This window comes from Leuciscus leuciscus (genome assembly GCF_965113295.1).
Source record: "Leuciscus leuciscus genome assembly, chromosome: 16".
NCBI lineage: Eukaryota > Metazoa > Chordata > Actinopteri > Cypriniformes > Leuciscidae > Leuciscus > Leuciscus leuciscus.
The window spans coordinates 34,801,949-34,815,091 of NC_138740.1; the positions used below are offsets into that span (position 1 = coordinate 34,801,949).

Genomic DNA, 13,143 nt, shown 5'->3' on the forward strand with positions numbered 1-13,143 from the left:
TCCCTAATAGTCAACATAATGCAGGGGAAACTGTAAAATGAACTGCAGCAGTGCTAAACTTGCATCATAATTACAACACTCTTCAGCCCAGGGGAAAAAGATGGCGCCGTTGTCTCTGGCTGGCCGTCTGTCTCTCTGGATTTCCTTCTGCCTGTCTGCAGTTGTATATCTCTTTTCCTTTATTAATTTAAGTGTGGCCTACCATGTCACTGAATCACTTATATATGACCGCCAGTCGTTACTCAATATCAGAACAACTATGGAGTTCGGCTATAACAAAGGTGTGTCGGCCGAGTGCTCCAGCTTTCTGCCGCCACCTTTCCTGAGAACTCTGCCTCTGTTCTTACGCCGTGTGCCGCCTGTACTTCCCTGGAGGAAGCGCCGCAGGAGGAGAGGAAAGCGGGGTGGTGCGGCCGTACGGCTGAAGTTGGAATTAGCGTCTGGACTGGTTGGTCGGTCCTATCGGGACGCTCGTGTCCTTGAGAGGGATCATGGATTTTACATTGCGAAGCGCTCGCGGGAGACGCCCTATCAATGGATATGTCATTTGGCTGGGGACTCGTCAGTGCAGCCACGGCAGCGACGCGTCCCTCTTTTGCGGCATGGTGGAGTGGATCAGCGGCACCTTCACTCTTTGGAACGGGTACCTCATCAAGCAGTACAGCCGGTCAGTGACTCTGTATCTATTAGGATGGTTTTAGTAAATTCCAGATCGTTGGGAAATAAGACATTTATTTTTAATGACATTATAACCGCCAGCAATATTGACTTTTTATTTGTGACGGAGACCTGGCTTCCTGTTGGTGATATTAGCTCTTTCTCGGAACTCACTCCCCCCAACTACAATTTTTTTAATACCCCCCGTCGCTCTGGCCGGGGTGGAGGCCTGGCAAATGTCTATAAAAACAGTTTCTGTTGTAGGTTACCAGAAACTGATTTGTATTCGTCTTTTGAGGTACAACTCTTATCATTAGATCAGGCAAACTCACTGGTAATTGCTGTAGTCTACCGTCCTCCGAAAACAAACAAAGATTTTTTAAATGAGTTTTCAGACTTTTTAGGGGGTATTACTCCGAAATATGATAGACTTTTACTTGTCGGTGATTTTAATGTTCACGTATGCTCTAACTCCTCAGCACTTGCAAAGGATTTTTTAAGTCTTATTGAAGCATGTGATTTTGTACAATGGGTAAATCAGCCAACCCACGTACATGGCCATACGCTCGATTTAGTTTTATCCCATGGCTTCTCCATCTCAGATATTCAAATTGGTGACTTAAGCTTTTCTGACCACAGGCCTGTTGTTTTCAATATTGATCTTTCCTGTTACACCACTGCATCTGTTAGACCTAGTAAATGGTCACGTGTAGGCCTGTCCTGTCCATCATCTGCCGATGCTTTCTCTGCAGTTTTTTCTGATGCTGAGCAGGTGTTCTCTATTGAACATCTAAATACAGTAGATATCGATGAGCAATTAAGTTTATTTAATTCTCTCTGTACCAACGCTCTTGACACTGTTGCACCCCTGAGACTTAAATGTCAGAAACATAAATCTGAACCTTGGCTGAATAGCAACACTCGCCAATTAAGACAACTTTGCAGAAGAGCGGAGCGTAGATGGAAAAAGGACAGGCTGCAGGTGTCCTATGAAATTCTGCGGGATTCCTTAAAGGCATACCAAAAAGCTGTTAAAACAGCTAAGTCTCAATATTTTTCTAATATATTAACAAAAATTAAAATAATCCAAAGATCCTGATTAAGGTCCTAAACTCTGTTTTTAATCCTGTAATTAACAACCATCTTACTGAAACTGCTTCTACATGTGAGAATTTTCGTAATTTTTTTGTTGAGAAATTGGCAATAATTAGACAGTCCATAATGTCTTCGACTACTGACCCTGTAAACACTCCCTCGGCCACCAGGTTTTTAAATTCTTTTGACCCAATTACCATGGCTGGTCTAACAGATATAGTCGCTAAGTTGAAGCCTACTGTCTCATCTCTTGATACTGTTCCTACATGGTTCTTCAAACTGATTTTTTATAATGTGGGGCATTGGATTTTGTCTATTATAAACAGATGCCTTCTCTCAGGTTTTGTCCCTGCTCTTTGCAAACATGCCTTGGTGAAACCCATATTAAAAAAGCCAAATGCGGACATTACTGATTTGTCAAATTTTAGACCTATCTCAAATTTATCTTTTATATCCAAAATCCTTGAGAAAACTGTGCTATTGCAACTACAGAGCTTCCTTGATGAGAATAGTATCATAGAGAAATTTCAGTCTGGTTTTAGGACTAATCACAGTACTGAATCTGCGTTATTGAGAGTTTTAAATGATATTTTGTTGTCTCTTGACTCTGGGGACTCCGTCATTTTAATTCTCTTGGATCTGAGGGCAGCATTTGACACTGTTGACCACAGAATTTTACTATCACGCCTTGAACAGTCTGTGGGTATCCGAGGAAATGCTCTTAGCTGGTTTAAGTCCTACCTTACAAACAGAACCTTTTCAGTTGGTATTGGAGATTCTGTTTCGTCCGTAGCTCCTCTTACCTATGGCGTACCGCAAGGCTCCATTCTGGCTCCTACTTTGTTTTCATTGTATATGCTGCCGTTGGGATCAATTTTTAGGAAACAATGAGTGTCTTTCCACTTATATGCAGATGATACTCAAATCTACCTGCCTTTTAAGCGCACTGACACAAGGGCCCTTGAAACCCTATCTGCGTGCCTAAATGACATAAAATCCTGGATGTCCTTAAACTTTTTACATTTAAACGCAAGTAAAACAGAGGCTATTGTGTTTGGCCCCTCTTTAGGAGATGGAAAAAATACTTTTAATACTGCAGACCTGTACTGTGATTTTAAACCTACAGTCAGGAGTCTGGGAGTGGTTTTGGATTCTTCCTTAAAGCTAGAGAAACACATTAACACAGTGGTTAAATCAAGTTTCTTTCACTTGAAGCTATTATCTAGAGTAAAACATTTTCTATCACCGATAGAGCTTGAAAAAGTTATACATGCTTTCGTTCTATCTCGTCTGGATTATTGTAATTCCTTATATGTAGAACTACCACAGTTTTCAATTACAAGGCTTCAAATGGTCCAAAATGCAGCTGCCAGATTCCTGACTGGGACTCGCAAACATGAACATATCACTCCGATTTTATTGTCTCTTAACTGGCTGCCGGTGCGTTACAGAGTTGACATGAAAATACTGTTGTTTGTTTTTAAATCTTTAAACGGTCTTGCACCTTCATATTTGTCGGAACTTGTAAATGTTAATGTGCCTGGGCGGTGTCTAAGGTCCACGAGTAACTATAATCTGACCCAGCCACGCTCACGCTTAAAGTCTAGAGGGGACCGTGCTTTCGCTGTTGTCGGTCCTAGGCTGTGGAATAGCCTCCCGGTCTCCTTGAGATCGCTATCCTCTTTATATGAGTTTAAACTCAAACTAAAGGTGTATCTTTTGGAGCGTGCTTTTCTCTAAATTTAAATTTATTTATGTCTTGTTCTGCAGTCTGAATGATATTTTTTTTTTATTCTTAAATCTTGTTGGATTTATGTGAAGCACAGTGGTCAACTTCTGTTGTGTTTACTTGTGCTATATAAATAAAGGAAAGAAAGAAAGAAAGAACACTCGAACTAAATGTGTGAATTAAACTCACTGAGACTGTCGACAGTTTCTTTTCCATCATCATTTTATTATATCCATGTATGTGGTTACAGTCAAATCATATAAAACAGTGAAATCGCCCTCGAACTCTTCTGTCTTGCCTGCACTCGAGACGGTGATGTGAGCTGAGCTCCTCTGAAAGTCTTCTTTCCTATTGGTTGTCGCTCGCGAAAATCGCTTCTCATTTGCATAAAGTTGAAATTTCTGAACTTTTGTCGCGCATCTCGTGTCACGCCCACATTCTGTCGCCAACAGTCACTGTCGCTCGTGTCGCCGGAAGTCGCCAGCGCTCCATTGAAATGAATGGGATCATGTCGCTTTGTCGCTGCTTGTCGCTGGCAGTGTGAACGGGGCTTAACACACAGTGACAGATGCAACTGATTAGTTGCACTTTAGACATAACCAACTGTGTTTATGTAAACCTTATGTGTATTTGACAGTATTAGCACAATCAGACGTAATTTAGATATAGTCCAGTAATCGGGTGCTGTTTGACAGGTGTTTAGTGCGCATGCGCTCCGGATGTACGGGCTCAGAAAAAAATGCATGTCAGAACAGCATGCGAATTAAATGTTTGAATTAAATGCAAATAGTAAACTTTCGAATAAGTACAGTGTCCCGTGAGTGTAATTCTACTGCTGCGCTAACATGTGATGCAAATGTACGTCGAGTTACAGGTCACGGTCAGGGTTGGACCATAGTTTGGAGGCCCCCTAGTGGCGACGGAGCCCAAAGCAGCCGCTTAGCTCTCGTATAGGGAGGGCGTACCGGCTCTGGCGATGCGCCAAGTGAACGTGCAAATTCACTCCCAGAATTCTATTTGATCTGTAATTCCTCTCCATAACAACTCCCACTTATCGAGATTTTTTTAGTCGCTGTGGCATTTGTCATAAAGTTCTTTGTTTTCAGACACCAAAGAAACCAGCAGCTCTACATTCATCTTGCCTCGTTGCATCTTATTTTTCGTTCGTTCGTTCGTTCTTACTTACTTCCTGTTCGTCATCGTCCTCTATCAATGCGTGCTCGGCAAGACCGTTTTTTTGCTTGAGCAAGTACCACAGACATAATATTTATTATAGTACTATTTTTAACACGCCTCGTCAAACCAAAATAACCAACCTGAGGCGTAAAAAAAAAAAAAAAAAGTATTACGCTTTTACGCCTGCCGTTTTGCGCGTCGGTGTGCATGCTCACATTGGTGCCTTTTATTTAGTCACGAGGCGCTAAATGTCCACGAAAAATGCGCAGGATAATTGTCCCGGTGTGCACAGGACTTAAGAATGAACTTTTGTTTGTCCTTTTTAAAATTTTATTTAATATGTTCATTTTAGACCTGATGGAAGTGAATGAAGTCAAACACCATCATTTCACAACTGAAGATGGAGATCTGACAGACAAAAATGAAGACAAACATCAGTTTCAAACACCTCATCATTTCAAAAATGAAGATGGAAATGCAGTCGTTACAAAGACTGAAGAGAATATCACAGAAAAACAAGCTGAAAAATCTGGAGTCGAAGGATCTTTTACCTGCTCTGATTGTGGAAAGACTTTCACATATAAATCACAACTTACCAGCCACATGGTAATTCACACTGGAGAAAAACCGTTCCCCTGCACTGAGTGTGGAAAGAGATTCATACATGAAGCACACCTTAAGACACACATGACATCTCACTCTGGAGAGAGGCCTTATGTATGCATTCAGTGTGGAAAGAGTTACATTCAGAAAGGACACCTGAAGGTGCACTTGAGAGTTCACACTGGAGAAAAGCCTTATTCATGCACACACTGTGGAAAAAGTTTCACTCGCAAAGAGGACTTAAATGTGCACATTAGAATTCACACTGGAGAAAAACCATTCACATGCTCTCATTGTGGAAAGAGTTGCGGGCACAAAGCAAACCTGATGAGACACATGATATCTCACACTGGAGAGAAGCCTTTTACATGCACTGAGTGTGGAAAGAGTTTCATTCGGAAGGGACGCTTTAATGCGCACGTGAGATCTCACGCTGAAGAAAAACTGTACACATGCTCCCAGTGTGGAAAAAGTGCTCTCAAAGATCTCATGCACTTTCACTCTGGAGTGAGATCTTTCAGCTGCGATCGGTGTGAGAAATCATTTGTTTTGGCATCAAGCTTAAAAGCACACCTTAAAACTCATACTGTTTTGTAAAGCCTCACGTTTGTTCTTTTTGTGGAAAGTGTTTTTCACAACTGGAACATTTAAAGGTGCATGAGCGTGTTCATACTGGTATGAGACCTTATGTGTGCTTTGACTGTGAGAAGACCTTCACTACACATCCAGTGTCTTAAAATCACACCAGAGAGTTCATACTGGAGAGAAACCGTACTCATAAGAAAAAACATGGCCCGAAGTTGTCTTATGATCAAAGTTCATGTTAAGATCCATCACTTACAAATAATACACTTATAAATAAATAATTTGACATTCAGATGAATCTAAATGTTTTTTCTTTTGGGTCTGTAGATTAGATAATTGGGTGAAACTCCTTCCACATCTTTTTCGGCAACACTTGATCCATTAATACTAACACTTTCTTTCCTCTTCTATAATTTTATTTAATTTTTTTACACTGCATAAGACTAAACTGGGAAGGGTCGTATCATTTACATATTTTTGTCCTTTTGTTAGTTTAACTGCTTCTATTGTTTTCCTCATTTTTGAGTCGCTTTGGATAAAAGCGTCTGCTAAATAATTTAATGTAAATGTCAAAAGCTGGATAATTTGCTAAAATTAAAGGTAGGGTAGGTAATCCTGTTCAGAAACACTTTTTTTTATACTGGGTGAAATGGTCCTTCCATCCTGATAGTAGTCAATACATTATGTGTTTAGAAAAAGGAATGAAAAAAATCAGACCTCTGTAGCAGCTGCAGGACAGTAAAAACTCTGACCAATCACTGCCATTCGGTGCGAATGTAAAGAACCAATCAGATGCCTTCATGTCTCGTGCCCGCCCCGAGCCCCACTGCGCGCGCTGCCCGGCGTGCACTCATCACATGTCACCGTTCCCGGAAATATTCAGCTCAAAGCACCTGCATATGCAGTCAGCGAAGGCAAACAAGGCAAAAACTACTTCCTCGGACCCTGCCCGCGCTCTTGAACGACCTCCTCTGCTTCGCCCTCAACCCCGGACCTGTCCTCGAGCCGACGATGCGGTACTTGTCTCCGGACTCGGAGTGTACGTTAGTCTTCATTAGAGTCAACAATGTTTTCATCATGGAAACTCTTACATGCAAAACACCGTATATGTTATGAATCTTACACGAAATTCATCTTCATCACAGTGTAACTGATGGTAATGGAAAAACGTGTATCAATGCAACCTGTTTTTAGTTTTGCCTTATAAATATAGCTCGTTACCGAATGAAACTTTACCATTATCGATATGCTAGCTTGATAGTGAGTACTAAAAGAAATCTTATTTGTTTATATTCATAGTGATAAAGTTAGGTATTTTATTACATGTGATTCTGACATGATGTCACTGTATGTACTGCGCTCCTTCCTCTCCACTCGTCTCAGGTAATAAATGCGTCTTGTTCCAGCCTGAGCGTTTGGCGTCGCGCGTTCATGTGTTTTGGGGGCGTGGCTTTGGAAGGAGCTCAGAAGGGAGGGGGTGGAGTGAATGGAAATAATGAGCTGTGTTTATTGCAGATTAAAAGGTCTACAGTCACTCGATTTTTATATTTTCTTTTTCAGAGTACTTACATTTTAATTATGTATTGGTATATAAAGACAGTTTAAACAAATTTGGAATGTTTTTTTTTTAGAAAAATGATTACCTACCCTACCTTTAATTGGGAATTCTGATTTGTGAAAGTGGATTTGCAGTTATTTTGTCAATTATGAATTTTGGGATAAAATCATACCCTATATATTGTATTGAAAACTCATCAGTTAAATATTTACCCTCTTATATTGTGCATAATTGTATGTTTTTAAATAAACACGGGCAAAAACTATACAAGTTTTAGGGCTAGGCGATATATTTAACATTGATATAAGTGATTACCCGGATTTAGACCTACCTTTATTGTATTTATATAAAGCATTCACAAGCAAATTATCTTTATGTATTTCCCTGGCGTCAAAATCAGCCACACATAAATGTTAGGAAACACGATTCCTGACTGCATGTCAATATCCATGGATCACTGGATCTTTGGTAAGTTGTAAAGAACACTATTGAGTCCAACTTTTAGTTTAAACTGACAATCGCTCGTGTTTTCGCAGTTTCCCCTATTAAATTCAGTCATGTAGCAGCTCTTTTGCTAATATGTTCCAATATACTGTTAACACATGCAACTTTTTTCACTGTTTATGTTCACTTAAGGCATGAGTGTTTAAGGGATTATTCACCAAGCCGACATCATGAGACTTTTCTGTGTTTTTAAGTGTTTAGGTGCGATCCCAAAGCTCAATGTTCACTTGCTTCTCCATGTTCAACTCCATCTCAGAGCGCACGCACACAAAAGCCACTTGAGGAACAGTATCACTTTTGCGGCTTAATGCAGTTTTAATAACTCTTAACGTTATTTTTAAGAGTTATTATAAGTTATTTTAAAGGTACTGCCTTTATCGAGTACGTCCTGCAGTTTAGCAACAATAGACTGTACTTTTCAACAATCACTGATCTACATGATTTGGACGTTAAGTTTGATGAAAGAAATGCACTAAAATATCACAGCCCTAGTTTCTTGCTGTTGGGTTGATGTCTCTGCTCTCTGCAAAGATTTATTGCAAATGTATTGTCCTTTTCAGCCATCTTGTAGAACTGCCAAACCAGTGAATGTAGTAAAGTAATTTTAGCTGCGCATAGAAAAATTGCCTCGCGAGTTTTGCGTCATCAGATCTGCTTTTCTGATCAGCCTTTACAGAGACCACCGATCAAACTAAATAATATCTGATAATGTAGTTCTGTGGTTTACTGCTTATTTAAAGGGGAGAATGTGTTCAGGTGGAAATTGTTCAGTCAGATTTAATCAAGGTTGTTAAGGGAGTCCCCCAAGGATCTGTGCTGGGGCCATTATTATTTACTTTATTAGATTTTACTTCAATCTGCATTTGACAATTCAAGAAAGGTTTTGTGCTTTGAAGCTGGTTTTAAATGTTGAACAGTGTTATTTTCACATTTAAAAAATGTTCACATTTTCTTCACTCTTCTGACTTCTCAGGGGAATTTGATTGCATCAGTGTCAGAGTACGAATACTTAACAAAAAAATTAGAGACGAGGTTCACAGCCTGCTCGCAAAAGCAGTGATTGAGTGAGTCCCTCTGAGCGAGCTGGAGAGGGGGTTTTACAGCCACTATTTTTGTGGTACCCAAGAATGATGGGCTACCCTGTCCAATCCTAGACCCATCAACCGAGTGCTTCACAAGAGTGTGTTCAGGATGACGACCCTGAAGCAGATCCAGGCACAAGTCCGTCCTGGGGACTGGTTTGCATCCGTGGATCTGAAGGATGCATACTTCCATTTTCATTTAGCGACCCGCCGCACACTCAGACAAAAAAAAAGGTACAAAAGTTGTCACTTGGGCTGTACCCTTTCAAAAGGTACATATTTGTACCTAAAGAGTACATATTGGTGCCAAAAGTGCACATATTAGTACTTAAATGGTACATATTAGAACCTTTTTAAAGGGTACCATCCCAGTAACAGCTTTTGTACCATTTTTCTGAGAGTCCAAGTGCTTCCTGAGATTCGCTTTCAAGGGCACAGCATACCAGTATTCAGTGCTCCCGTTTGGGCTCGCCTTAAGACCAGCGCTCATTCTCAAAGTGTGTAGATGCGGTGCTTTCTCCTCTCAGAGCAAGCGGTATGCGCATTCTTAATCATCTGAACGATGGGCTAAAATTAGCCAATACACTTGAGTATGCAGAAAAACATGTTCCCCCCGAGTCTGTCTATAACAGTGGTTCTCAAACTTTTTACACCAAGTACCACCACAGAAAATATTTGGCTCCCCAAGTACCACCATAATGGGCAATATTAAAATACAGTAGAGTAGTAGGCCTAACAATTCAGCTCAAAATGTTGCTGTTTGCGAATGTTCATTGTGCCTTTCCCAAAGCCTCGTTAGTAGCCAAACATGGTCTCAAATTCTGTCGTTATCAGCAAAGTTCAATGAGTCAGTGTTTCCCGAAACCATAGTTATAACGAACATTTATGCTCTCGACCTGTCGTTAGAAGCAGAGTTTCTTGTTTGCGTGACGTGGACTCAATAAATCCTTATCTTGAGACAAATAAGCAAGCTGACATTCAGTACAACCTGTCTTTTATTTAGAATACATACAAATGTCATTTACGTCTTTTAGTTTGTCAAGAGATTTAAAGCGTAATTTTTTTGAAGAGTGTGAATGTGCTTACTAGGTAAGAACGAGCCTGGAAATAAAGCAAACTTACTGAGAAAAATGAGAAATAGTCCTCAGATGCCATGTGTGTAATTTATAGCAAAACATCCAGCATTAATTCGATCTCAAACAGATTCAATTAAAGTAGTTATTACTCCGCTATGTGCATGGCATCATTAACCAACGTGGTTGAACGACCAATTTGCGGCAATAATATTTTGGGAAACAGTCTAGACTAGCCAATTGATTTCTTCAAAGATGCATCGTACTATGGTAATTAAGCAACAAGTTATGTAGTTGAATGGGAAACACACCCCTGATACGCACTTCTCTTGCCAGATTGAAGCCACAATAGCAGTTTCGTTGAACTGTTCATTATTTCATCTTCAACCCGTGACATTAATTTATATTTAATTCAGTGATTCCTCTGCGTACCACACTTTGAGAATCAGTGTTCTATAACAAATCTGGGTGTGTGTTTTGACTGGGTTGCAATGAGAGCATTTAGAGACCATCCCATCTCTTCAGACTGGGCCGGTCTGTTCCCTTGAGGGAATTTCAGAGGCTTCTGGGACCAATAGCGTCGGCCTCATCAGTTTGCCACCTGGGTCTACTGTATATGCGGCCACTGCCGTTACGGCTGAAAACTCGAGACCTGTGGAAGGCATGGACCTCGGGTTGTATTCGCATCTTGGTCATGCACAGCTGCATCAGTGCTCTGAGACGGTGGCACGACCCAAACATGATCAGTCAGGGAGTTCCCCTGGGACTGGTGACAAGACGCAGTGTAGTTACGACATCGGGCTGTGGTCAGAGTCACAAAGCAAGTGGCACATAAACCTCTTGGAACTGAAAACGTGTTCTTAGTCCTGGAGGCTTTTCTGCGACGAGTTGATTCGCACTGACAATATGTCGGTGGTTTCGTACTTAACAGTGCTGGAAATCTAGAGCTAATTTCTGATTACACCAACACATTTGAGAAGATAAATTCATAATTTGTTTGTCATTATTTAGAGTCTTTTGCCTTAAAGGGTTTAAACATAAATTTCTGTCTCTCATGTATAACATTCTAGGAACAATTAACCTAACATCATTATTTCATATATACAATTTGTAACCATATCAACTTTAGTTAATATTGTTGTATTAAACTTTAAACTATGTGCAAATGAGTTTTTGATTGTTTCATATATTGTATCATGCTTTCTTGAAGAAAAAAAAATCCTTGGGCTGGGGTGCAGTGTGCGAGGGCAGACCGATGTCAGGTCTGTGGTCAGAGTCACAAACACTCTTGGAAGTGAAAGGCTTTTGGAGGCTTTTCTGCGACCGAGCTGATTCGCACCGACAACATGTCGATGGTTTCGTACATAAATCGCCATGGCGATGTGAGCTCCAAAGCCCCTTTCGAGCAGGTTGCGAGTCTCCTGTTGCGGATGGATCGACGACATCTCTCCATCAGAGCGGCGCATATCCCCAGTCTCCTAAACAGGGGAGCGGACATGCCTTTACTCAGTGAGTAAAAGGTGGCTAATTCGTACGAAAAACCTACACCTGACCCCGCCCCTAAACCTACCCATCATGTGGGTTTAGACAAATCGTACGAATTCGTATGAGTGAGGTCGTACATGTACACATGATGGGTAGGTTTAGGGGCGGGGTCAGGTGTAGGCAGGCCCGTCGCGACAAGGCAAGCAAACCAAGCAATTGCTTGGGGCCCCGAGCTGGCCTGGGGCCCCAAGACAACGACTGGTTAATAATAAAATGCAACGACACTGTGTGAGCGCCCCTTTGATAGTTAATGCAGTAAAGTGCAATGACACTGTTATCGGGATCCCCCTCAAGGGGGCCCTCTCAGTAGTCGCTGACAGCAGCCAGCCAACCACGTGATCTCTGCTGCCGGCAAAATACAAAACTTCCTCGGCAGTCATGAAGCGGAATTATGCTTCAGGAAGCCAGAAGGGAAAGAAGAGAAAGGAAGAGGAGGATAAGAAAAAACAAGATAGTGGTAAGTGATAAATTACACTGGATAAAATAGCTCTACTTGTCAGTCTTGTACAAATGGTGTAATTTTGCAGCAGGTAGGCTAGCAAAAATATGTTTATGTTAGCTGTCTGCCTGACGGCAAATGCTGCTTGTAACGAATAGTTAGTGCGACTTTTTTTTCGAACGGACGGAATATGGTTACATACTGTAATATGTTTTTTAACGGGATAAGGAAGACGCAGATCTGTTCCAGAATCACTGTTTATCGTATTTAATGACATGACATTGCTATAGCTTTGTAATAGGTTTTGATGAAAGTGGCATAGCAAATAGCATGCTATACTATTCCACCGTGATAATCTATACCAAATGGAGGTTAGGAAAACCACACAATAAATTCCGTGCATTAAACACTAGCTTGGGATGTTTTTAAGCATTGGTAGTTGTGAAAGCAGCTGCATCTCTTCCCTTCTAATATCAAAATATGGAAATGCTAACACATCTTTAAGTTTTCGGTAAACTTTATAATAAGTAAAAAATACTGTTTGCTAACAGTTAAATGACAATTAACTAAAGATTAATTAACTATCAATTTACCATCTATTAATGATTGTTATTATAAAGTGTTACCATCTTTTCTTTCTCCCTCAAGGTGCTTTGCTTAAATTTCTCAGCCCTCAGGCTCTTCCTAAGGATACCTCCACTGATGAAGGTAGAGCGAATTTCTCTCACTGAGCTGAGCTGTTAATAGTGACCTCTTTCAATATGCTAACAGTGAAATGGTAAAACGTACTTCACAGGTAATTTCAGATTTTTTTTTCCAATTATTTTCCCAGCTACACCATCAACTTCATCCTCAACATCAACAGATGCATCACTTCTCAGTGCTGATGTTTCCTCTATAGCACAAGGTACCACAAGCTCTATAATTATAGCTGATATCCTGCACAGCCCAGAGTTTAAACTGAGTGTGCTGTCATATTGTTAGAAAAAAAACAGTGCAAATCACTATTGAATTCCCACCAAACTGTGTAAATACCAGTCACTTTTGCCCATGGACATTTCAGAATTTTTAATATACAGTAGTGCCTGTCAAATTTC

General features: G+C 40.6%; 3 protein-coding genes across 16 annotated transcripts in view; 2 read left to right on the top strand and 1 right to left on the bottom strand.

Annotated features, from left to right (window-relative positions):
- LOC309478174 (uncharacterized protein) overlaps positions 1-13,143 on the bottom strand; it is a 253,102-nt gene that overhangs the window by 141,838 nt on the left and 98,121 nt on the right. The gene's annotated exons all lie outside the window — the stretch shown is intronic.
- LOC309478144 (uncharacterized protein) overlaps positions 1-13,143 on the top strand; it is a 105,984-nt gene that overhangs the window by 84,996 nt on the left and 7,845 nt on the right. The window lies entirely within an intron of this gene.
- Positions 1-13,143, top strand: part of LOC309478104 (zinc finger MYM-type protein 1-like) — a 43,270-nt gene that overhangs the window by 5,442 nt on the left and 24,685 nt on the right. For 11 of the 13 annotated variants that reach the window (XM_082141583.1, XM_082141591.1, XM_082141592.1 and 8 more), the window contains exons 2-4: positions 11-667; positions 12,695-12,754; positions 12,879-12,953. In XM_082141583.1, the coding sequence (XP_081997709.1) occupies positions 535-667; positions 12,695-12,754; positions 12,879-12,953 (268 nt within the window). In that variant the 5' untranslated portion in view covers positions 11-534. Of the gene's footprint in view, positions 1-10; positions 668-5,855; positions 12,065-12,694; positions 12,755-12,878; positions 12,954-13,143 lie in introns of those variants that run through there. The other 2 variants (XM_082141584.1, XM_082141585.1) reach the window with 2 other exon arrangements.